Source organism: Diceros bicornis, chromosome 6, assembly GCF_020826845.1.
Source record: "Diceros bicornis minor isolate mBicDic1 chromosome 6, mDicBic1.mat.cur, whole genome shotgun sequence".
In the NCBI taxonomy this organism is placed as follows: Eukaryota; Metazoa; Chordata; class Mammalia; order Perissodactyla; family Rhinocerotidae; genus Diceros; species Diceros bicornis.
This window is the reverse complement of record NC_080745.1, coordinates 65,225,407-65,251,181: the sequence shown is the minus strand read 5'-3', so window position 1 is coordinate 65,251,181 and position 25,775 is coordinate 65,225,407. Positions and strand designations below refer to the sequence as shown.

The window sequence follows — 25,775 nt, the reverse complement described above, 5'->3', positions numbered from 1 at the left end:
AACACCACAGGAGGGTGCAGGACTTTGCAGACCAGAAGGAGAAACAGGCCATTCTCTCTGCAGAGACAACCTCCACACTGCTCTTCTTACCAGTTCCTTCCCCAGGCCTGGTGCTTCCTAACTTCCTCTCTACATGCCCTGGCCCTTACAGGATATGAGCCCCCGTTAGCCACAGAAGAGGATGCCGCAAGGAGGCAGGGAAGGACTGAACAGAAAGCCCTACAGCCCCACTAAATCTGTTTGATCTCTTGGTATCCTGCCCTCTGGTGGTAGCACTGTGTCCCTACACCTCCCCAGGGTGGAGGAAGCATCCTTACCCTCTCACTCTGCCCTAATGATGAAAGCCCAGAGTCCAGCTGCTCTCCGCCTCTGTGTCCAACTGTCTCCAATCACAAGGACTCACATCCAGGCATTTCTTCAGCTCCACCTACCTTCTCCGTGCTCTTAATGTCACAAGTGATCCCTTTCAGTACCAGATCCAGCTCAGGCCGGTACCGCACTTGGTAGTTGCTAAACTGGATCTCCCCTTTGCTGGGCCAACCTGCCGGAGGCCTCTTATCAGTCACCCAGGGTGCCTGGCAAGGAGACAGGAGGAGAAGTGCTTTACACTGTGGCAACTCACTAACAGTCCTCATGGGACTCACATCGCAGAACAGAAGGGTAGCAGTGTCCCAGCCACCTGTGGGCATCTGCATTGAATAGACTGAAATAGATTGGTACTTCCAGAAGGTTCTTACATTATTCAATTAAAGAAACCCTATCCCACAAGGTTGCTCTCTGGATCTCCAGAATGTAGCCACCATTTAACCTGGTGCACTCCAAGAGTTGATTTCCCCCAAACCATTTCCTATTCTGTTTCAAGAAATTAGGTCCTTTGACTTAGGGCAAGGGAAACTTTTAGGAGACCCTTTATGACCCCACGTGCAATCTCTAGACAAAGTGAAAATGTTCTCTCAAAGGATTCGCATGTTTTTTTTTTTTTCCTTGCCCCTGGGTTCCTCTAATTCCTCCTTACCTCATTTTCCACATTTATGTACTCATTTATTCGCTCAACAGCCACAACGTTGGTCTCTATTTCTGACGTCATCCTCACCAGCCAGTTTAGGGTTTGTGTGATCTATCGAAAAAACAGAAGACTCAAAATCGTCTCAGGCTCAGAAACCAACTCAACTAGTTAAACCACAAGGTCAATCCAGTGCCCACTTTTTACCCAGCACTATGCCAAGCTCTACCAGTGAGCAAGGAAAAGTATAAGTGACAATTCTCACCTCCCTGGGGGAGGAAATGAGACCAGGGCATCGAATGGCTGGAGAACAAGCCAGTGCTCAACTGTGTGGTGCTAAACGTGAAAGGCAATATGAGTTTGGAGTGGCTTGGGGCTAAAGCTATGATTGGAGAGGTTGAAGTTGGTGGAGCGGGGCCAGAACTCAGCTCTCCTGCCTGTAAGCCTAGAGTTCTTTGTGGAGAGGATACGGGGTGGCATTCTACAAATGGGAAAAACAATAAAAAAGACACAGGGTAGGAAAAGGCATTCCAAAAAGCTACCTCCTCTCTCTGCTCTCAATTAACAACAGCTTGATTGAGAACCCAGCCCTCAAGGTGGAACATCCACATGAACCCTTGTTCCCCTATACCCCAATAAATTCCAGGTGCCTTCCTGCCATTATAAACATACAGTTGTGCGTCGCTTAACAATGGGGATACATTCTGAGAAATATGTCATTATGTGATTTTGTTCTTGTGCAAACATCATAGAGTGTACTCATACAAACCTAGATGGTATAGCCTACTACACGCTTAGACTATATGGTACTAATCTTACGGGGCCACCATCGTATATGTGGTCCGTCGTTGATAAAAACATTATTATGCGGCACATGACTGTACATCTAAGTAGCAGTAAGAGGGTTGTCATGATCTGGGCCAGTCTAGAATCCGGGGAATCTGTGAATTACTCTGATGCAAGCTCCGTTCAGGCAAAGACTTGGACCTAGCACATATGCACAGGGAATTTCTGTTGAGCACATGGCGGTTAGAGAGAGGGCAAGCACAGGATCGTGGGGACTAAGAGTAACCACTTTGTGTAGGTTGAACCATATGTAATTGTCGATATTTGAATGTTTTTGTTTTGGTTCAATCTAATAGTTCTCCAACTCTTTGCCCCATCTGTCCTAGGTTAATAAGCCTAGAAACGAGAGGATGAAGGGGCAGTGGCACAAGGAACCTAGTAACTCTGGTGAAAAACAGAGTCCTTTTGGGTGCCTTGCCGTGATTGCCTTGGGCCTTATTAACTCCTGCTGAAGACAGCACCATAAAGAGCTTGCTGATAGCTATGCAAATCTCTAATATATTAGTTTGAAAAGATACCATGAAAGATGGCCAAATGACTCATTAAATGAGTATCATTTATTGAACATTTACAGTGCCAGCCACTGTCTTAGCTGCTAGGAAATTATGTCTAACATTTAACCCCTAGTCATGCTGGGGATGCATTATATAGTTTTATTGGACTCTATGTTCTTTTTTTTTTTTTTTGACTCTATGTTCTTTATTAGAATTAGCTCCAATTATTCTGTGATCCAAGAAAAACAAACATAGGTGAAGTTATTTGTTCACAAGACCTTTTGGCTACTGCTCTATTATGGAAAAGAAACTCATTTATTCTCTCTTTTGACTAGAATCAAGCAAGGAGGCAAAGAGACAGGGAACTATTGGATTCAATCATATGAAACTGCTTTCTTAACTCTCAAGGGCAACAAGATTTATGTCCATTTTTCCAGATGACACTGGTACCTACTTAGAAAGGGTAAGGAGTATGTCCATGGTTGCACAATTAGTAAGAGATGGAGCCAGAGTTTGAACCTCAGTCTCCTCTCATCCCTTTGGATCTAGAAACGAATCAAGAGCATTGACTCCATAGTATACTCTAGACTCAATTTAGGAATAAGTACATTAATTTAACCAAACACCCAACCTTCAGACTCACATTGAGTGCATTGGACAGAACAAAGCCCACAGTGTCCCCGCCTAAGGTATCTCTATAAATAACCATCAGCAATGCTGAAAAGAAGACGATCAGGTTCCCAATCAGCTCCAGACGAACTGCAAGCCACCTGTAGGGCAACAGAACCAGAGAGAGAAGTATCACTGATCTCCACTTGCTTACCTTAATCAGCAACCTCGGTGTTCATAGGACACTCTCAGAGGGCTTGAGTTGGTAGGGCTATGCTCTTAGGAGGTGCTTCAAATTACCATGTGTTCCTAAAGTCTTTTAAATTGGATTTTTTTGAAAATAAATGGCATTTTAAAGGTACTAGAGGAATTTGCTAAACTAAGAGAATCCTATGGTGCAATGTCTCCCAAACTTGACAAATCAAAGGAATCATCCAGGGCAATTGTTAAAAATATACAGATTCATGCAAAAAATTCCTGGACTCTTTCCCAGGAGATTCTGATTCAGAGGGACTAGAATGGGGTTCAGGAATCCGCACTTTTAACAATGTTCCAAGTGATTTCTTTTGATTAAGCAGGGGAAGCAATGCCATAGAGAATCCATACGTAAGGGTAGAAAGTAAGCACCAGAGGAAGGTTCAATGTACCCTGTCTGATTTCATGATTTTAAAAAGATGTGGAAGCTGGAGGTAGAGGGAAGTTAGGTAGGAGTTGATCACAGGGAGATATATTGGAGTTTTGTAGAGAACTGAATGGTCTATAGAAAGACATATTTTATAAAAATTGACTTTCCCAACTGAAATGTATTTAAATGTTTGCACCAATAATTTTAGCATGTGTACAAATAAATATGAAACATATTTTACAATGGGGGTCTAATAGGATTTACTTATATGCCTATTTCCTTCTTGGAAATTACCTGAGAAATAAAATCTTTACAATCAAATTCCTGATCTCTCCATGTTCCAAATAACACTGAGCATCATTAGCTTGCCCTTAACACCTCAAGACAATGTGGAAGCCACTCAAGAGATTTTCATTTCCTGAAAAAGACCTTCCTCCTTAGAGGGCATACCACTTCTTGGCAGGGTCTAATGATGCTGAAGAAATGAAGAATGCTTACCCTACTCAGGGATTCACCTCACAGGATGTGAGCTTTCCATTTCTGTCATCACTGGTTTTACCTAAAAATTCCCAACTCTCTTCCCTCCAACCTCTACTTCTTTCACCACCCTACAAACCATGTCCTGCCTATGGAGAATCTCATATCCTCTCTCAGGGAAGCAGAGAACGTCCAGTTCACTCAGTACTTGTTTAGTACCTGGTTTACAAAATGCTCACAGATATCATTTAACTTCCACTATAGCCCTGTAAAATAGTTGTGTTCTAGCCATTGTAAAAACAAAGAAAATGAGATTTTCCTTAGAGAGGTCAAGACACTTTACCCAGCATGGTAAATGGCAGAGCAGGCACAGGGACCCAGTCTCTGACTCCAAAGCTCATGCATTCTTCTCTCTACATACATGACGAGCACGTTTGGCCAGAGTGAATTTCACATCACTGGCCACGCCTGCCCTCCCTTAGCTAATGTCAAACATGCAGAATCCCAAAGCACACATTTGGCTAAATGCCAGGAGCAGCCTTACCTGTTGGAGGTAATCCAGGAAAAGACACATTTCTGGTTGGTGTCAATCCCTATCTCATTGTGTTTTAGAAATCGCTGCTGGTGCTCAAAGGCCCGGATGACAGACAAACCTGACACAGTCTCACTGAAGTGAGAGTAGATTGGGGACCTGGTGACAGAGTCCAGACGTCTCAGCTGGCGGGAAGTGGCCACATAAAAAATCTGGTCCCCAAAAGTAAAGAGTCAGTCAGTTAGTCACACAATCATGTTGCATATGCTGTACCTCTTCCTTTGTGACCATGACTCAACGTTCTCCACCTTGTTGGCCATAGCCCACATCTGAACAGGACAGAAGCTTCCAGTCCCACCTCTGGCTAAATGAATGATGAGAGAGGCCTAGAGGAAGAGGATGGTGGGAATATCTGGGGTTTGTAGGGAACAGAGGAGGATGAAAGTGAGGAGACTATACCACAGCGTTAGAGGTTTGAATTTCCAAACCACATCAGGAGTTTGGTCAGCCTAATCCATATTCTCCCCAAGAATCTGCATATACTGTCCAAATGACAGTAGTAGTTAGAAAAATGTGTGTGAAATGTTGAGGGTCTAAGAACCGGAACTGGATGTAATAGAGAGTGCAGGCTGACTTTCTGAGACAAGAGGGCTGGAGGGTAAGGTTCAGTGGAATGGGTTAGTGGTGCTACTAGATTCTGTGAGGATTTGCTGAAACCAGGGAAGAGCTGAGCATTTGAGAGTCAGAATTTAAAATGTTACACCTGGAAGTTTCCTCAAATATCCTGCTTCTTATTTGTTGGTTTGTTATTAACAGTCAAAAGGCTGTTATGGAGACGACAATGAACCTGAGGAACTCAACACAAACACCAGGGGGTATCACCTTACCACAGGCCACTAGTCTGCCCTTGAATACAATGTCTTCAGAATTGTTTTCCCCTAGGTGAACAGTTCATCCCAAAGGTAATTGGTGGGAAAAGAGTTCTCTCCACTGCTTCCCTCTCCTCATTAGTTTTTATTATGGGCATGGAGTCCCTTCCACTTGCTCCAGTTTTTCTGTTATGCTTGGCTCTTAAGCTACCTGTTCCCTCAAGAACACATTGGAATTGAGCCTAAGCCATCCACAGACATCCCAGTGAAACTAGAACTGCCCTGAAGTGAAAAGAGATATAACTCCTACCAGAGACATCTCCAAGCAAATAAGTCTAAGCCAACCAAGGAAGCTGCCATAGCACAACTCTTCTAGCAGCAACCAATGACATAACCAGCGTGAGGGGTCTTACAGAGCTTCAAGACTTCATCCAGAGCCAACCTCAAATTAGTCTTGGATCCAAACATAAATTTGCCCCACTTAAGCTTCTAGGTGGGCAGCAGTTAAGGCGAGATTTGCTGTGAACCATACAATAATTGGTGCTGACATTTCAACTTCAGAGTGTGGCCTGTGGGCTCCTCAGTATATCAATGTATGACTAAACGACAAAGATGCTGGAGAGGAGTGAGTGACTAGCAATAAACAAAAGAGAAGATTCTCAGGAAAGAGCCTGGGCTTTTATAAGTAGAGAGGAAAGGAGACCTAGCCATTTCCAAACCTACCTGAACACACACATAAATGATGCCAAGAGGAATAATGATGACGACAAAGATTGGAGTGGCCATGCAGATCATGACAAGGACGCTGATTATCCCCAGGAAGCACAAAATCCAGCTGCGCAAGGACGTGGGGATGGTGTCATCCACTGTGGAAATATCCTAGGAACACATAATTAGGAAAGATGGTATATGAATTCCTATGACATTTACATCTTCCCAATTCCAGCAGGGAATTTGTTCGATTCTGGGTTTCTAGTGACTCCTTCATTTAATTGTTTCAGGATATTCATTTGCCATGGACTGTTCTGCTCAACCCAATAACCAATCTCCTTTCTGTAATTTCTTAATCTTTCTAAATCCCCCCAAAACAGATATGGCAGTCATCCTTCACCTTTTTAAGTAGACTCGGCAAAGGAGTCTCTCTTTGTAAATGCTCCTACAAAGGAGCCAATACAATTATTCTAACTTTACACAGGTCCTAATTCCATTGGGTACCTAGAACAGAACCTGGCACAAAACAAGCATTCAAGAAACATTTGTTTGGAGGCTCCAGTCAACAAGCCCTGTCACCCACCCTTGACTGAAGAACCATCCTCCACTTGGGAAGTTGTTTCCTCTAACAAGCATAGACCTTCAAGGGGAGAGAGATGTGGAGATTGAATGTGATCCCTGCCTGGCCAGCGTTCTAACCAAGGAACCCAGAGGTGACAGATAGGTCTTACTGTCATATTACCTTCATGTCATGTTGAATAAATTAATAAATGAGTAATTGAATAGATAGATGGATGGATGAATGGATGGATAGATGGATGGTTTAGTACTCTTAGGAAGCCTGGCTTATATTTTGGGTTTCCCTTGCCTATATTTCTTAGATTATATTTATTCTAGGGTTAGTAATACATGAGTATTAAAGTTAGTTCCAATTATCTCTGGAGTGTCCCAAACTGGGTAAGGGATAATAGTTTCCCAAGAGAGCCCTGAAAAGTGGATGACTCTTGGGTCTAATTTACTCTACCCAAAGTCACATCAGAACGCAAATAACTATATGTCCAGGGTTGGCAGAAAAAAGAAATCCTTACCAGCTATCAATTCTATACAGATTACTTTTGATCCTTAAAAAGATTCTCCATCTTTCTTTCCTCCACCCTCTTCTTCATCTCCTCTTAAGAGCTCAGCCATCGGTTCTAGAGGACCCTGGATCAAACTCTCCTTTATAGGCCTGAGCCACCTCCCCTACAAACTTGCTATATAGTTATGACAATTTTCTTTTTCATGCAAAAGCAGTTAGCAAAATATGACTATTGTCTACATAACTCACAGTAAGATCTCTGTGCTCTCTTTTTCAGAATACTATTTATATATATTACCACATCAGAAAAGAGCGTGTAATCTTTGCAAAATTCCTGTGAGAAATCTCTGCATCGAAAATTGTGTGCTTTTTTAGATTTTATTAAAGAACAGAGAGCCTACTGAAGTTGTCTCCAATGACATCATGCCCACTATTTTTATCCCAGAGGAAGGTGATAAATGAGGATCAGTCACCTGCCCACTTTTGAAGTAGTCACTGTGTCCCCAGAGCCTGGCTGTGGCCTGTGAGCTAGCCTTTCTGTGTCTGCTCCAAGACCAAACAAATAAGGGTCCAGAGACGCTCAGACATTTTTAAAAATGTGCTCCCTCTTCTACAAACAGAGGACTAAAAACTGTACTGATGATCGTTGAATATTACTCAGAATTGCCCAGTTTCTTTCTCTGTTCCTGAAATTTCCATCTCAAATGCATTAAGAATCAGTGAGTTCAGTCTGGCCTACGAAAGAGAGCCATCTATGATCTTAACATTTATTGAGCATTCCAATGCCTAGTATAGTCCTCGGCTCATAGAAGGTACTCAATAAAGGTTGTTGAATGAATGAATGAATGCTAAGGGTTCCAGGATCTGTAGTAGATGGAGACTATGTTTTAGAACATCATTAAAATCATAGATGGCTCTCTTCCATAATCCAGACCTAATTTACTTATTCTTAAAGCATCAAAGATGGAAGTTTCAGGAATGGAGGCAGAGGCTAAGCAGAGGGTTATCCTGCTATCTCTTTTATTCACTGTCACAGCCAGTGATAGTGCTTTTACTTGTGTTTTTCCCTCTGTAGAATAATCCTTCTAATCCTGTTTCTACTACCACCCACCCACCCCCTACCCCCACCATCTCCCGGCTAACTTCTATGACTTAATTCAAGTCTCACCTTTTCTGACATTTCCCACTCTCAGTCACTCCGGGTGAGCTAGTACCTCTTTTTTCTGTCACTCTTTTGTACTCCTAGAATACCATTGTACACATCGTTGTTATTGATTTTACCATATTCTGTCATAATCCTTTATTTCCTTGGCTGTCTCCCTCACTAGATGGTGAGCTACTTAAAAGGCCAGAGCTGTTCATCCCTGTATCCCCAGGATCCTCAGGACCTCACACAAGGTACTCAAAAAACATTTGCATGCTGAGTGGACGAAAGAGCTGGAACTGGACAATGTTGCCTAGGGGGACATGAGAATTCTTTTCCTGTCAGAAATAGAAAGATCCTCAGCATATAAATACATCTTACAGCCCTTGAGATACTTACACCAGCAAACCTGTTCACAATCCGGCCTATGGGTGTTGTGTCAAAAAAATTCATGGGTGCTCGAAGGATATTGTTCAGCAGCTGCCTGTGAAGGATGTTTGATGCATGGGCTGAACCATAGACACTCCAGATATTTGCTATTAACACAAATGCACCTAGAAATGGAACCAGTTTAGTCAGCACCATGCACAAGGATCCCTGAAGACTTGTGCCAAGCACATAATGGCAAATACTTTTCAAGTCCAGTAAAGTTCATGGACCAGACAGATTTTGTAATAGATGGCTGTCCTAGCCGTCAGACATACCTTGTGCTAATCCCAGAGCTCCATAGACTCCAAGTCTCATGTCCCTCTGAGAGGCTGGGTAGTGGGTGGCATTGAAGGTAATAGAGTCACTGGTCCAAGCACTGAGCCAGAGGTTGGATCCAACAAAAGCCGCAGAATTCATTATATAGGCCAAGATGATGAAGACTATCGAAAACCATCCTATTGCTCCTAGGTATTTCAGGTAGATGGAGAACTTTACCTGCAAAACCCCCATCTCAATATTAGTAGAATTCTTAATGGCTTTTGGTGAGGAATTACCTAGAATACCAATCACAAGGGGAAGTGGAGTCCCCTAGAAAAGTGGATAGCATGTAGCAAAATTTGGTCACCATTTCTGCACTGGGCCAGGATAATAACCAATGCTAAAATATAATGCAGGGTAAATAACCATCAGATTATTAATGAGCTTCTAGAAGATATATAAGTGGGACAGATGGGATTATACTGGAGACCTTGGAATTTGTTTTATTAATTTGGATTTAAGTTACCTTAAATTTAAGACCTTGGTTTTAAGTTTTATTAATTTGAATTGTGTGCTCCGAGATTGATATGTTAGTGTTCTCTACCTCCCAGAATTGCACCTCAAAGCAGTTTTGTTGTTTTCTCTACATATCAGAATGGAATCAAACACTTCTGTAGTGTGGTATGAGGATATTCACAGGAATCATGTCATTCTTCAGGGAAATATGATTTGATAGAAAGCCCAAAGCCTCTAATATCATTTCAATGAATTTAAAGATTTGCAAAGCACATACGACATATCCCTCCTGTACGTATGTATTCAAGTCATCAAACTTTAAAATGTTCAGATCCCGAGCCTTATGTCACCACTAACAGTACTTTTTATTGTGGTGTTCACCTTTCCAGTTTGTATGAATTCCTTCTTAATTAGTTTTTGTCCTTTCACTACTTCTTCCCCCTCCTTCAGGGTATTCACATGCCGAGTTTTCAAGGAGTTTTTTAGGGACTTCAGACGCCTGCCACTGGACCTGGAATTGAGAGATTGAGAGGGGGAAAGCTTTCCTGAGTATGTAGATGCATCCTGACACTACAAGCAAATGTCACACGCATTTTGCTTGCATCAAAGTGCATTCAGAGCAGATGGCCATGAGGGAAACACACCACCCCAACCCTCTTCCCCATAAAAGGAAACAAAGGAAGAGCTGGGAGTGTCCACAGTGTCCACTCTCTCAGGACAAGCCACAGAGAAAAAAAAGAATGATCAAGTGGAAATACGGAAGGGATGAGGCTGCTAGCTGAATAGATGACCAACCTGTGGCTAAGTGTTCGACGAAGGCTATTTTCTCTTTTTGTGGTGAAGGAGGCCATATCCTCAGGGATTTCCTCCACACTGGGCAGCAGCCCACAGTCATCTTCTTCTTCACTGTCCTCATTGACTAGGAGACACATCAAAAGTTAGGGAGATAGCATAGAGCTCTCACAGCCCTACGAACAAGGAGACAGGTCTTTTCTGATCTTGCTGGCCTCAGCAAGAGATCTCAGATGTACACAGAGGCTGGAATCTTTTACTCCAGAAATACTATTTATTAGTACATCTCATTGAGAAATACCAGGATAAGGGAGAAATGAGTTAACATTCCACTGGTAGAGAAAATGGTCAAAAATGAGAAAAATATTCCCAGAAGCTTTTAAGTTCCTTTAAGGCAGGAAAGAACTTTTAAGGGTGATAGTAGACAAACAGAAGAGTCATAATTCCAAGAACTGACCATAGAAGTGAGTGTAAATTAAAAATGCTCTTTTTGAAATTAAAATAATTTGACAAATTTTTATGAACTTAAAGCATTTAAAAAACATACCCTGAAAATAAAATAAAATAAAATGTAAAACATAGCCTGGACATCAGTGAGAATGGTAGAGTAAGGACCTCTGGAAATCGGTACCTCATAAAAGCAATGAGAATACTGGCAAGAAAATTGTCAAAATCAACTTTTTCATTTCTCTGAAGTTAACTAAAGGTTAGCAACAATCCAAGAAGCATTTATTTTAATAAAAATGGCTAAATCTCAGTAAGAATAGTAGGCTTTATGATAATTTAATTTACCCTATTCCCATCCTCCTCATCAGATCTGCTGGAGCCTAGAAAATCAACAGCCTCACAATCAAAGTAACCACAAAAACCAGCAGCCTAGCAGCTGCTGGAGGGAACAGAGTGTGTTCATAACTCCCCCAAAAGCTTCATCCCTGGAGAATTGTCATTATCTGACCTCTCCGGCAGTTCCCTGGAAAACCTCATTCACAGGGCTTGTCTTTATTGGACCTGACTTGGAGCTAGCTCAAACAATCAGCAGCAGTTGTTTAAGCTCACTGCTGCTTGTGGTGGTGATAACAGTTGGGGCAAATGAGAAGCTGACCAGAAACTTAAAAGGAAATGCTGGGGAATAAGATATCTATAGGGAGTTTTTATATTTTCAATATATTCCTGGCAATCTAGAATGTCATACATATGTATAGGGCTGTGCACCTGCCCAAGAAAGACTTGAGAAGGCCCTATTCTCTTACCTCTGGCTAACCTTCAGGCTCTGTGCAAACAAGAAACAAAGGCTGAGGCAGAATTGTAAGTTGCCTGCAGGAATGTTGAAGACATGTCCACCCCCACTCTCCTCCCCACACACAGAGCCTCTCAGCAAAGGCTGAGTGACTTATTGCTTCAGGTACTTAAGGAAATCTCTGTCCAGTCATTAGCTGATCACTAAGCCAAACAAGAAGAGACTTCAGTGGCCACATGTGACAAGGAATACAGACTTAACAGAATTAGTTCAGGAAACTAAACAGGAGGAACAACAACAAACACTGGTGGAGGAGGAAGGGGAGAGAAATCTTATTTCCAGAGTTGTTACACTATTCAAAAAGATCATTTTTCAACAAAAAATTATGAGACACATAAAAAAGCAGGAAAGTATGGGACCATACACAGGAAAAAAGCAGTCAATGGAAACTGTACCTGAGGAAGCACAGACATTGGACTTACTGGACAAAAACTTTAAATCAGCTATTATAAACATGTTCAAAGAGCAAAAGGAAACCATGTCTAAAGATATAAAGGAAAGTATGAGAATGAGTTCTCTTCAAATAGAGAACATCAATAAAGAGATAGAAATTATTTAAAAAGAAGAAAATAGAAATTCTAGAGTTGAAAAGTACAATAAATAAAATGAAAAATTCACTATAAAGTCTCAACAGCAGGTTTGCTAAAGAGATTAGGCATGTGACTTGATCCAATTAACTATCTTAGCAGAAATGCTGCCAGCTTGGACTGTAGGAGAAAGAGATGGGATGAAATGAAGGAACACTGTCAGACTTCTGGGATTCTATAGGCAGAAAATGAGTCAATAGAGCTATCCAGCCATGAACATGTGTTATCCTTCAAGAAAAGGGGAAAATGACCCTGAAGGCAATTCAGGGGTTGGCTGCTCCTCAGTTTCAGAAGGTAAAACCACTGCCCAGGGCTGGAAAGGGTGGGGCCACCACCCCAGTGAGCCAGGAGAACAGAGCATCAAGCCAAAGAGGATTATTATCAAACTTTAAAATCTAATGGAATTTGCCCTTCTAGGTTTTGGATTTGCTGGGGATTTGTGATCCCTTTTTTCCTTCTGATTTTTCCCTTTTGGAATGGAAATGTCTATCCTATACCTGTCTCACTACTGTATTTTAGGAGCAGATAACTCATCTGGTTTTACAGGTTCGCAGATGGAGAAGCATTTTGCCCCAGAACTCCAAGTCTCACCCACAACTGATTTGAGTGAGTTAGGTGATGAGATTTGGGACTTTATTTATTTATTTATTTTTTAACAGTTTTATTTACTTATTTATTTTTTTGTGAGGAAGATCAGCCCTGAGCTAACATCCATGCTAATCCTCCTCTTTTTGCTGAGGAAGACCGGCTCTGAGCTAACATCTATTGTCAATCCTCCTCCTTCTTTTATTTTTTCCCCAAAGCCCCAGTAGATAGTTGTATGTCATAGCTGCACATCCTTCTAGTTGCTGTATGTGGGACACGGCCTCAGCATGGCCGGAGAAGCGGTGCGTCGGTGCACGCCCAGGATCTGAACCCAGGCTGCCAGTAGCAGAGTGAGCGCATTTAACCGCTAAGCCACGGGGCCAGCCCAAATTTGGGCCTTTAAATTGACATTTAAGGGCCAGCCTGGTGGTGTAGTGGTTGAGTTTGCGAGCTCCGCTTTGGTGGCCCAGGGTTTGCAGGTTCGGATCCCGGGCGTGGACCTACACATCGCTCATCAAGCCACGCTGTGGCGGCGTCACCTATACAAAATAGAGGATGGTTGGTACAGATGTTAACTCAGGGCCAATCTTCCTTATCAAAACAGTAAATAAATAAATTGACATTTAGGTGAGATTTTGGACTTAGAGCTGATACTGAAATGATTAAGAATTTGGAGGATGTTGGGATGGGGTGAATGCATTTTGCATATGGGAAGGACATGAATTTTGGGGTGTCAGAGGACAGATGTTATAGATTGAATTGTGTCCCCCCAAAATTCATGTGTTGTCATCTCCACTACCTCAGAATGTGAATTCATTTGGAAACAGGGTCATTGCAGATGTAATTAGTTAAGATGAGGTAAGACTGGAGTGCAATAGGCCCCTAATCAAATATGTCTGATGTCCTTATAAAAGGGGCAAATTTGGACACAGAAATATGCAGAAGGGAAAACACGATGTGAAGATGCAGGCAGAGATGGAAGTGATGTGTCTATATGCCAAGAATGCCAAGGTGTCAAACCGGAGACTGACTTGCCTAGTCAAAGCTAGGAGAGAGGCCTGGAACAGATCATTCTCTGTTGCCTTCAGAAGGAACCAATCCCGCTGACACCTTGATTTTGGACTTCCAACCTCCAGAACTGTGAGACAATAAATTTCTGCTGTTTAAGCCACCCAGTTTGCAGTGCTTTGTTACAGCAGCTAATTAGGAATATAATACGCAGAGCCAATATCGATACAGGTCACCTCGACCCTCCTGCCCTTCCCTCCACCCTACCACCTCCTGGTCTGTACCTGAAGTCCCAGAACCAACACAACAGCGTGCCAGGCACTGGGGCTTACGTCACTGCTCAGAAATGACCTATGAATGTTTACCAGAACAAGGGCTTAATGAGCTATTTTGCAAACTGTCCTTTGTACATAAAAGATAGGATTCTTCAAAGGGGCCGTCCATCCATGAGAGTTTATAAAAGAGTCCAGAAACTCAAATCAGAAAAAAATTAGCTCAGTCAAATAAGGAAAAAATGTTTAGAATTGGCATAAGAAAACTGTCCCAGTCACAGTGATGTGGTTGATGGAGCCCTTTGCTTGGGACCTTCACTCCCCAGGCAGGTGCTTTTTGTTTTCTTCAGGCCAGTCCCTGGGGCACATAAAGGCTGATGGAAAGCTCTGACCCCTTCCTTTCTGCTGGTCCCTGGTACCTCTGCCCCACTCTCCTGGGCTGGCTCCCAATTCTTGTCGCCCTCACCATCCTGTTCTTTGTTCCTGCCTTGTCCCTCCAACACTTACAGACTTCCTCGTTTAGGCTTTTCTTTCCCTCTCTTGTGCTCCCAGGGCAGTTGTAAACCACCACATGTCCTGACCTCAAGTCTTGAATGTACTCCCACTTGTAGGCTCTGTAGCTACTCTCTCTTCTGACTGACTCTTGGAATGCCCCTGCACCCTCCAGATCTTGCCTTCTCAATCCTGCTACCTGAAGTATATACCCAGAATATGCACAGGACTACTGTTGGCAGGTTCTTGGGAAGAACCCCAGGGAATAAGACTCCATTGCCAACTGGAGCTTATCAGTGACCAATGGTAGGGGTATCAGCCATTCTGTGGTAGACTATGAGACTATGCAACTGCCGTGATTTTTTCTAGTTCAAAACACCCAGTAGTTTTTGGTGTATTAATAAAGATCCTTTCCTTTTGTTAGGGCTTATCAAGAAATTAGCAGCACACTATTAGTACCAGCCTATAAAGCTGTTCAAGAAGTGGTTTTAATGGATTTGGGGTAGGTGGGGTAGGATGCGTGTCTTGAGTCAAAAGAAGTAGGGCATCTCTAAGAGGGCATCTCTCATGCCACTGTTGTTTCTTCCACAAGGGCTAGTCAAGCCAAAACCCCAGTCATACCTTTCTAAACAGTGCCATTCGATGGCTTGTCAGAGACCAGATGGGCAGGATTAGCCCCAGATTGGTTCAGGCATAGAGTTTCTGTCTGTGTTTCTTTACAGAGACACAAACATAGAAAGGACAGATTTTGGATAAATCTGGAATCTCTGGGTAATTCACTTACAAATCCAGTTTTCTGGATAATTATCAGCTCAGAAGGGTAAATAGTGGTTTACCATTCCCACCCTTTCCCATACCCAAATTCTATCCTGTTCCAATCCTCCTTACATACCTGTGGCCTCTCCTTCAGGATCTGTCTGTTTTATGAATGTCTTCAGATTCTTAGCTAACAGTCCTTTCTTGGCCAGCAGAGTGCTGTAGGATCCCTTCTCCAAGACGGTGCCATTCCCCAGAACCACAATCTCATCCACTTGGGGAAGAAAGTGAATGCTATGTGTAACCAAGAGTCGAGTCTGTAAAAATAACAATAAATTGTGCTGACTACCCTATGTCCACCACCTTCCTTGGCTTACTTTAAAAAAGGAAAAACAGATGCCTCAATTCACTGTGGGGCTTTGCTTCAAAATGTGGTCCTGACCGCTTGACTCTTTTACTTCCTTTTTCCTTCCCAGCACCTCATCCTAAAACCTGACCCTAGGTGTAAGATGAGACTCCTGTTGTTGTGGATATATTCACAGTTATTTTCCCGTAGTGACAATGAGATTTGCCTTACACACCTTCTCCTCCAGCTTCCTGGGTAGCCAAGAGTTGGGCTTAGGAATGTCACTTGAGATCAAGGCCTATCAATATAACTGATGCATACAAAACTGACTAAATAACTAGCTAACTAACTGCCCCTTTCACTAACCAGCTAACCAACTGAACTAACAAGAACTGCCCAGATTCTTTCAGCATATTAAGGCAAGAAACTTTGTCTTTGGCCCAGGCCCTTCCTGGTGTGGGAGACTTGGCATCCCTTGTATTCTTGTCTATTTATGAACCACACTGACTACTGCAACAGGAACTCCACTCAAAGAAAGACAAAACACTCATATATCAGTAATGAGGCTAAGGTAGGGACCACAGCGTTGAGACAGGCCTCTGGATAGACAACCCAAGCCCACCGCTTCTGTTCTCTACTTCTTAGCCCCATAGAGACTAGGTCCCTCTTATCTGGAAGACGCAGGAGATGCTCATCCTTCAAGTCTCAGCTCAAAGCCAACTCTTCTGGGAGCCTTCCTGATCCCCAAGCAAGACTTGTGTATTCCACCAATGTTTCCACTGTAGTTTGCATAGACTGCCATTAAAATCATTCTTGTATTATAGGGCCGGCTCCGTGGCTTGGCGGTTAAGTGCGCGCGCTCTGATGCTGGCGGCCCGGGTTCGGATCCGGGCGTGCCCGGAGGCACCACTTCTCCGTCCAACCCGAGGCCGAGTCCCACGTACAGCAACTAGAAGGATGTGAACCTATGACATGCAACTATCTACTGGGGCTTTGGGGGGAAAAAAATGAATAAATAAAATCTTTAAAAAATAATAATAATAATAATTCTTGTATTATAATATTATTGTTTGCTTTTCTATATGTCTTCCCATTTGACTGTAAGTTACTTGAGAACAGGGACTAAACTTTTTCAACCATGCATACCCAGTCTTTGCAACAAACCAGGCACGAGGTGAATATTCAGTTCATGAATGAATGGAGCCAAGAGGCCTTAAGGACAGAAGCCAGGACTACAAATAGGAGGGAGAGTGAGTTCCTGTTGATTCACTGATCCAAGAGAAAGAAAAAGAGCCTCAGTGGGACAGCAGCCCAGTCAACCCTAACATCCTCTGACTGGTAGCATTCAAGAATTCTTGAAGGGAACAGGCCAAATACAGATGGAGTCTTACTGCCCAGTGCTGAGGGAGATGTTGTTATTGACAGCCACCACTCTACATTTGCTGCTGGTGAGGAGCACATTCAAACCCTCCAGGGGCTTTGTCAGACCCTCTCCCATTCAGCCCACTGTGTCAGGACAAATGCACTAACTTGCCCATGGTAAGGAAAGCCTAGTCTCCACCTACGAGTGGAGACTCGTATGACTTGCTCTAATGACTTGCTCTGGCCACTTTATCTGTACTATCTCAAAGATACTAGCAAAAGATAGTATCATTTGAGAATCAATGAGACGATGCAATCAAAGTGCTTAGCACGGGCCTGGGACATAATGAATATTCAAAAAGTGTTAGCTTTATTTCTGTGATCAAGTTGAGTTTACCTTTCCATGCATAGTGTTCCTACATCCTACAAGGGTTCTAGAAAAGTGCCTTCTTAGAGCATAATTCTAATACCTGCAGAATGCTCTGTGTCCCACCAGCAAGGTGAGTTGTTGGGTCCTCTGGCGTGTTTTCTGACACCAACCAATTCTTTGACACCAGCTGGATATCCAACAATTCAGTTCAAGTCTGACACTAACTACTTGGAATTAGCACAAACCCCACACCTTAGGGGCTTGGTCCCATAAGACTGCCCCAACGTCAGATGCTAGTTACAAGTCTTGGCCCCCTGTACTTCTGACCAACTAGCTATAAGTTGGGGATTTCTATAGCCCCCTCCTCAGGTTTGATAATTTGCTGGAATGGCTCATAGCTCTCAGGAAAACATTTTATTTACATTTATTGGTTTATGATAAAGAATACAACTCAAGAACAGTCAAATGGAAGAGATGCATAGGGCAAGGTATGGGAGGAGGTGCACGTGTGGAGCTTCCATGCTCTTACCAGGTGCATCACTCTTCCAGTATCTTAATGTGTTTACCAACCCAGAAGCTCTCTGAACCTCGTTGTTTAAGAATTTTTATAACCCAATCTCCAGCCCCTCCTGCCCTCCCCCAGGGTTGGTGGATGGGGCTCAAAATTCCAACCTTCCCATCATTTGGTCTTTGAGCGAATAGCCCTGTCCCAAGGCTATCTAGGGGCCCCATCATAAGTCACGCATTAGCACAAACTCAGGTGTGATGTAAAGGGGCTCATTATGAATAACAAAAGACATTCCTAATGTCACCCAGAAAATTCTAAGGGTTAGGAGCTCCATGCCAGGAACTGGAGACAAAGACCAAATATATTTCTTATTAAATATATTTAATATTTTTATAAATATAAAATATTATATATTTAAATATAAATATAACTATTTATTTATAATAAATATAAATAAATTTATACCATAGGTATAATAAATATAAATAAATTTATACCATTTGTACCGTAGGTCTCAAAGTACTTTTTATCATAATCAATCATCCTAAGAGGCTCAATGTTGGAGCCACAGAATAAGGCTCAAATTAGCCAGTTCCAGCATAAGCCCTGACCTCAAGATGGAAGCCTTCATGGGGTTGTCTCCCAGGAGACCAGTCTGACACTGTATCTCCTCAGCAGCCTGTGGGCAGATAAATAGGGAAATCTGCTTCAGAACAGCAGCATTCCTAGGAGATGTGTATGCCCCTTTCATGTCTTCATCACTTTAAATAATTTCTCACCTTGCCTTTCAATAGGCCATTAGGACCCAAGACCTTATTGAAAATATGTTTTCCCACGTGAGCATCCACAGCTGACAGGGGGTCATCCAGAATATAGATGTCTGAATTTTGATAGGTAGCTCTGGCCAGGCTGATCCGCTGCTTCTGACCCCCACTGAGATTTATACCCTGAAGAAGAAAATAATTTCTATTAAGCACTACTCCATAGTCCCAATTTCACAGAGCTATTAAGGAGGGATAAGGAAGACATTTGCCTCAACAAGGTATCAATGGCTTAAAAATCTTATAAGTTCCTTTATACAAATAAATAACTTTGGTTCAAATAAACTACTTTAGGCCAAATAATTAAAAGTATGCCCAACTTACCATTTTCTATCATATAATTTACTTATTTATCATTTTTGTTGCTTCCTGCTTCATGAGAATGTAGAGCTATACTAGGGCAGATTTTCTCTGTCATTCATGGATATAACTCCACCACTTAAAATAGTGTCTGGCACATAATAGGTACTCAGTAAATGTAAGTTTAATTAATGAACAAAATCTCTCCAGAGCTATATCTTACTAGTCTTCTAACATCTCAAGATCCTAGTCTCCAAAAGATTGCTGTATTCATTTTTAGTAATGGAGAGGGAGGATGAAAACACCCTAAATATGTAGTAATCAGGGATTTCTAAACAAATTATGCTATATCCATATGATGGATACAATATAGTCATTAAAAATTGATTTTTAAAAAAGGCATTTAATAACCTGAGAAAATAATTCACACTAAATTTCTAAGTGTTTGAAGCAGAGTATTAGAACCCTACCCTGGCCCTCACTAATATATAGAAGTAGAGTCAGGACATCTATGTTCTGGTCCCACCTCTGCCCCTCCACCTGTAAGGTCAACCTTGAGCCAGTCACTGGTTACTTAACCTCTCAGGTCCTAGCCTCATCATCTTACCTTTAGATTACCTAATTCCTATATTTGCTTCCAGGCACAAAATTTTAAATTACAAAATATTGTGTGAACTCATGTTTTCTGATATTTGTTCCAAACATGACTACCAAAATTGGTCAACTATTTTACTCCCATGTACTTCTTCACCATCCTCACTTTTTTTCTTCGCTATTTCTTCACCCTTCAAGGTCCCTTGGTGTCCCAAGTACCTTCTCTCCAATCTCAGCCAGGTCTCCTCCAGGCAGCACTTCCAAGTCTGGGAGGAGGGCACAGGCCTCCAGAACTTGCTGGTATCTCTTTTTATCCAACTCTGCTCCGAAAAGGATGTTGTCCTTTATGGTGCCATTCTGGATCCAGGACTGCTGTGGGACATAGGCTACAGTGCCCTAGATGGGGAGGATCAGACCATATGACAGTGGTACCTCCAGAAATGCAGGGTTGAAGGAAGGGGTGGCAGGAAGGGGAAAGAACAAATGGAACCTAGATTTGAAGAAATGTATGTCAGGCTGACTGAGCCTCTGATATTTACAAATGTGCTTGTATTTATTTTACCACCCAGGGAGAAAGATTCAATATCCTATTCACCATTTAAATACTCCTTTTTTTGACTATCACTTTCTAGCCTTGATCCTGAAAATCAGAGGATAAATGCATGTGCTGCTTCTAGAACAGGGTTTTAGTCAGACCCCAGTGAGTTTACTAGGACCAACAGAGAGCTAACACTGACAGGGGAAATGTTATAGATGACATTTTAGGAAGCAAGAACTAAGAGATTGGAATCAGGGCACCAGGCTGATACATGAAGCAGATCATGTCCAAAGAGAGATGTAACCTGACAGATGCCTGCGTTTGAGGATGGACTCAGTTATGACTTAGCAAGAAAAAGCTTCCTAAAAGGAGTTAGGGGACAGAGCTAAATCTGTAGAGGCTATTCTGCTATACTGCATGTTTATTTAATGCAAATTAGCTCATTAGTGACTGATAAATCAGGGAATAATGTCAGTACAACGTGGAAGAAGTGTTGATTCTTAAAATTTTTTTCAAGCATGTCAGTGTAAAGCAATCAGGGACAAACTTTCTCATAATTAAAAAGAAAGGCTTTATATATATATTTATTTATATATTTAAATATATGAAGGAAAAAAGCTAAAAATCTATAGACATGCCTTTTTTTGGTGCAGGTAGTAGCTGGTTAAATGATTCCAAGTACCTATAGTGTCCCCTAAATTTAGCTCTCTGGGGAAGCTGAGAGTGCTGATGAAGACGCCAGGAAAAGATTTCCTCTCTGTTAAAAAAAATCATAATTGATGAAGATGTCTACATACTACATCAAATTTTTGTATTGGAAGCAAGTACCCTCAAAGATCAAGATCTCAAAAGAGAAGGTGGGAGACCCAGAACTAATTGTGATGCTGGGTGTAAATGCCAGTGGAAATTTTACAGTGCTACTGTTTTTATTGTTATTGTTGTTATTGTTTTTATTTGTACCCTTGTTACAAAGTTATGTAAGTTTTTAATGATCTGTTCCAACTCTTTCTCTCTAGGCCCTGTTATTTTTATTGCACAATTTTGTAGAACGTGAGGTTTTCAGAAACATAGATAGAGCAGAATTGCTTAGACTGTGAAGGAAGACATCCCTATTTAACAGTTTTCAAATTTTAGTATGCATATGAGAATAACCTGGGGAGCTCATTAAAAGTGCAGCCTCATAGAATCTATCCCAGAGTCTGATTATATACGTAGGGTGGGGCAAACAATCTACAGTTTACAAGTCTACCAGATGTCCCCAAGACCTCACCTATAGCAACACAACAGTGCTTATCAGATTCTAGTCCTCAGTGCGTTCTCTTAAATGAGAAAGCAGCACTAAGCGGCCCACATTCAAGTGTCAGAAGTCTTCTTCTTGGCATTCTCTCTCACCTTGATGGTAATGTGCCCATGGATATTTTCCATTTCTCCCAGCATGGCTGACATCAAGGAGGATTTCCCAGAGCCCACAGTGCCCACCACAGCCACCAACTGGCCTGGCATAATGTCCAGGTTCACACTGAAAGAGAGAAGTGTGTTTGAAAGAGATGATGGGAGTTATTCCACTTCTCAGATTCGCCATGGGAAGACTGGAAAATTTGTCTTGGATATACAAGACTCCAAAGTGCTTCTTTAATGATCCTTTTTGTGTGTGTGTTTGTGCCAAATGTAGGTTTCAACTGGAAAAATTCCCTTAGAACCAACATGGTACCACTGAATAAGACTCTTATGGGAGCCTGGAGTCCTGAGTTCAAGTTCCAACTCTACTACTGCTGAGCTATGTGATCTTGGAAGGTTACTTCCTCTAGACTTTCATTTCTAAACTAATGAGGTTAGACTAGATTAATGTTTCCCAAACTTGGCTATTCAATGAGAACAGCCATTCAATGGAAGTACTTGCTGAAAGCACAGATTCCCTGCCCTATCTCCTGAAGGCTTGGCTGTGTGTGGTGGGGAAGAGTCCCACACTGGGCTAGATCCCTGGAAACTCTGTGTGCCAGCCCTATTATTTGAGTCCCTGGAACATTAGGAACATCAGGAACTTGTTCACCATCTTTCTGAACCTGCCTATCGAGCTAACTTCTTCTAGACTTATACTAACAAAATGGGAGCTATGTCCAGTCTCCTGTCTGCAAAGGGAGGCTTTCAGGTTGGGAGGGTTCAGAGGAGGAACTTCTGGCCTGACATATCCTGGGGCAAGCCCCAGAGTCCATGTTAAAGGCTGCAGGAACAGGAGAGAAGGGTGGAAAGTCCTGGGTGTAGCCAGGAGATGATAAGGTGTGCTTGGTTGTGGAGAAAGAAAGATCCACCTGCTCAGGTTCCTGCTGTGCTCAGTGGGTGAATTGGGTCTGCTGTTACACGTAGCTTAAGAAACACATTACATGCAGCAATGTGGCGTTAAGGGATTGTCTTAAGGCAGAGGAAGTGGCCGGCCTACAGGGTGGGATATGGGAATGGGTTATTTAGATATAAAACTCCAGATCTGAAATTGAATCTTATTCAGCTCCCATTGTCCACTCTGGGGAAAGAAGCCAGATTCCAATGTTCTTGATTACTATTCTTAAATGAATGAATGAACTGAAATTGAGTTCAGGTTCTTGTGTGTATCCTCTACCATACCCAGAGACCTAGGCCACCTGCCAGCCCTGTACTACCTCCATCCACAATCTGGAGAACAAATGTTTTCATGAGTTCTCAGCTGGATGTGTGTAGTCCCACAAGGAAAGCAGGGTGGCAGATGCAGTTATGGGCAAAGAAGCTAAGGATCTTTGCTGTCAGTCACCCCTTCAGGGGTTTAGCTTACACTGGTATCTAACTGCACATGTGCACATAGCTCGTTTCCCCATGTGTTTTATTACACAGAATTTTCCAATAACGGGACTGTTATTGAGAATCCTGAAGAACAGCAGGATGGAAAGGGGGCAACTCACTTTTGGATTGTGGCTTCCGTGTCCTGGTCCCAGGTAAAGGAGGCCTCTGAAAACTGCACAGCTTTGTCTGTTAAGAAAAACGTCCCATCTTTTAGTCAGATCCAGGTCCCCACATCAGTTGGCCCTTTCTCAGTCCTCACGTGTCCCTCTCCACTTCCTCCAGTAGATCCCGAGATCACCTCTGTCAAGTGCTGGCTCCTATGCCAACAGGAGGCAAACAAATGCTCCTGGGATAAGACCAGAAGGTGCTTGCATATGAAGTTCTTTTTGATTCAGGAGTCCCAAGCCTGTTGGTAGCCCACATTCCCGACCTACAGACACTTGGGTACATTCTCAGGCCCTCTGTCACCTCACCTAGTCTTCTGGTACAAATTCCACCTCCATATGTACATCCAGTCACTCTCTTCCCTGGATTCCAGACCCACTGCTCGCTCTGGCTGTGGATGCCCCTCAGTCCTTAAACCTCCAGAACCTGTGTGTTCTTTCACTCCATCCTAGGTTCCCAATTCCACATGCTTGGCTCCATCCTGCTTTCTAGATCTTTTGCAGGATTCCCTGCTTATCCTCAGAACAGCTGGCCCAGCTTTGCTTAGCAATCTGGCTAAGCAATCTGTTCTAAATGAAAACATAATTTAAGTAAAAACACTATGCTTATTATGGAAATATAAGTTCAAGAGCAGTCCCCTAGCTCTCCCTTCAACCAGTTTGCTGCCGCTGAGCCCTTGTCTATCAAAATTCTGGTGCCAGAAGTTTGGGAAGTAAATCCAAGTTCATTTACCAAAGTTGCAGTCATGTCGAATGGCAGATGTGTCCATGTCCTCCCCTCCCAAGTACTTCTCTATCCGTTCTACAGAAACACTGGCCTAGAGAAGGACACAAAGGATTGCAAGAATAAAATATCCAATGACAAGCACAAACAGGGAGAGGATTTTGACTTTGTCATCAGCCTTGGATGTGGAAGCACATAGTTAACCTGCTAGGCTTCTTGTCCATAATTTGCCATTTGCCAGAGCTGGAACCTCCTGACCCCATCACAGACTCACCTCAGCCACACCTCAGCCCTAGGACCATCCCATTCTGGACAGAGGAAAATTAAGATGCTGTGTTTCAGCTCCTCAGACAACTTGGGTTGGGGGAGGTCAACTCTCCTGCTATCTCTCCAGTCTTTCTGGTTCCAGAAACTCTCTTGCCTCTCTCTAAGACATAACCTTAACTTCTATCTGGTTCTTGTAATTAGGCCCCTGGCATGTTCTTCCTTAACTGAGTCCATGCCTTGATGAGTCATCCAGTGTCCTAACTGAGCCACTAATGGGACCCTTTGTAGGGGAGTTGGCCACGTCACCGTAATGACCTTGCACATCTCCACATAGGCCACACAGGCCAACCTTAAATTGCAGCTGATCTAAGCTTTGGCAGAGCATCCTGTGGTCCTCCCGGAACATGAGAACTTGGGAGGATTTCCAGGAGCTTTTACAAGGATGTTTCTCACCTGCCTCCCTATCTTCCAGAGAGGCTGTCACAAGATGGTTCCTCATCACCATCTGGGTTTTGATGAAGCATTGGGCTTTCTGCTTTGCCCTCTCCTTAGAGTGTGACCACAGGCTGTAAAACTGCTCAGCTGCTGCATGGATCAGCTCCTCAGAAACAGAGTGCTCCACTGCCCCTGACGCATTGTCATCTGGCCCCTTTTGTTTCAGTGTCATCTTGTGCCACAGGGAATGCAAGGAGCTAGCACTTTTGCTGATCTTGCTTTTTTTATCTATGTAATAAACCATTTGAATCTAAAAAGAGTACGTTATGTTTTATTTTTAAGATTTTATTTATTTATTTATTTTTCCCCCAAAGCCCTGGTAGATAGTTGTATGTCATAGCTGCACATCCTTCTAGTTGCTGTATGTGGGACACGGCCTCAGCATGGCCGGAGAAGCGGTGCGTCGGTGTGCGCCCGGGATCCGAACCTGGGCCTCCAGCAGTGGAGCGCATGCACTTAACCGCTAAGCCACGGGGCTGGCCCCAGCATGTTGTTTTTTATCAGCCTAATATGTCAGGGACAAGGAGGTCTTCTGCTAAACCCCAGTCCTTTCTATGGCCTGAGTTGTCGGAAGTCAGCCACCTCTGAAATGAGCGCAGATCACCACACTCCATCATCCTGGCTGCCTCACCAGTTGGCCATCTGCCCTGTGATCTTCTTCCTGAGGTCTGGTACCTGGTCCGTCTCAGTGGCTCTGCTTAGTGTTCAGGACGCAGACACTCCCTCTGGCCCATCCAAGGCCTCTTGAACTCCAAACTCACTTTCTGACAGCTTGAGACTCCCAAATTGCCTTTGGTTTTACCATCACATGGCTTCAAGCAAAGAGAGAGTCTTTCGTCTCCCTTCATGCCATAGTTCCCTAATGCCTAAATACCTCAAGAGCTTTGGGAAAATGTGGGGGAAACTGGGCTGAGAAAAGGGCTTAGAAATGTTCCAGGTGCCAGGGCTAATCACAATAATCTCACTAATGCTTTCACAAGCATTGTCTCCCTGTGAGGCAGATGAGATTGGTATGATCATCTTCATTTTATAGTCAGATAAACTGGGGCTGAGAGAGCTTGTGATATTACTAAGATCAAACCATTGTTCCCCAGA

General features: G+C 42.9%; 1 protein-coding gene across 1 annotated transcript in view; it reads right to left on the bottom strand.

Annotated features, from left to right (window-relative positions):
• Positions 1-25,775, bottom strand: part of ABCC2 (ATP binding cassette subfamily C member 2) — a 64,940-nt gene that overhangs the window by 5,946 nt on the left and 33,219 nt on the right. Inside the window, exons 15-29 of the mRNA XM_058543746.1 lie at positions 23,928-24,012; positions 23,150-23,216; positions 21,612-21,738; positions 19,901-20,077; positions 18,746-18,913; positions 15,517-15,697; positions 10,387-10,510; positions 9,973-10,102; positions 9,093-9,312; positions 8,788-8,942; positions 6,179-6,334; positions 4,599-4,798; positions 2,987-3,113; positions 1,016-1,117; positions 432-575 (exon numbers count right to left, since the gene is read on the bottom strand). Of these exons, the coding sequence (XP_058399729.1) occupies positions 432-575; positions 1,016-1,117; positions 2,987-3,113; positions 4,599-4,798; positions 6,179-6,334; positions 8,788-8,942; positions 9,093-9,312; positions 9,973-10,102; positions 10,387-10,510; positions 15,517-15,697; positions 18,746-18,913; positions 19,901-20,077; positions 21,612-21,738; positions 23,150-23,216; positions 23,928-24,012 (2,163 nt within the window). The remainder of the gene's footprint in view (positions 1-431; positions 576-1,015; positions 1,118-2,986; positions 3,114-4,598; positions 4,799-6,178; positions 6,335-8,787; positions 8,943-9,092; positions 9,313-9,972; positions 10,103-10,386; positions 10,511-15,516; positions 15,698-18,745; positions 18,914-19,900; positions 20,078-21,611; positions 21,739-23,149; positions 23,217-23,927; positions 24,013-25,775) is intronic.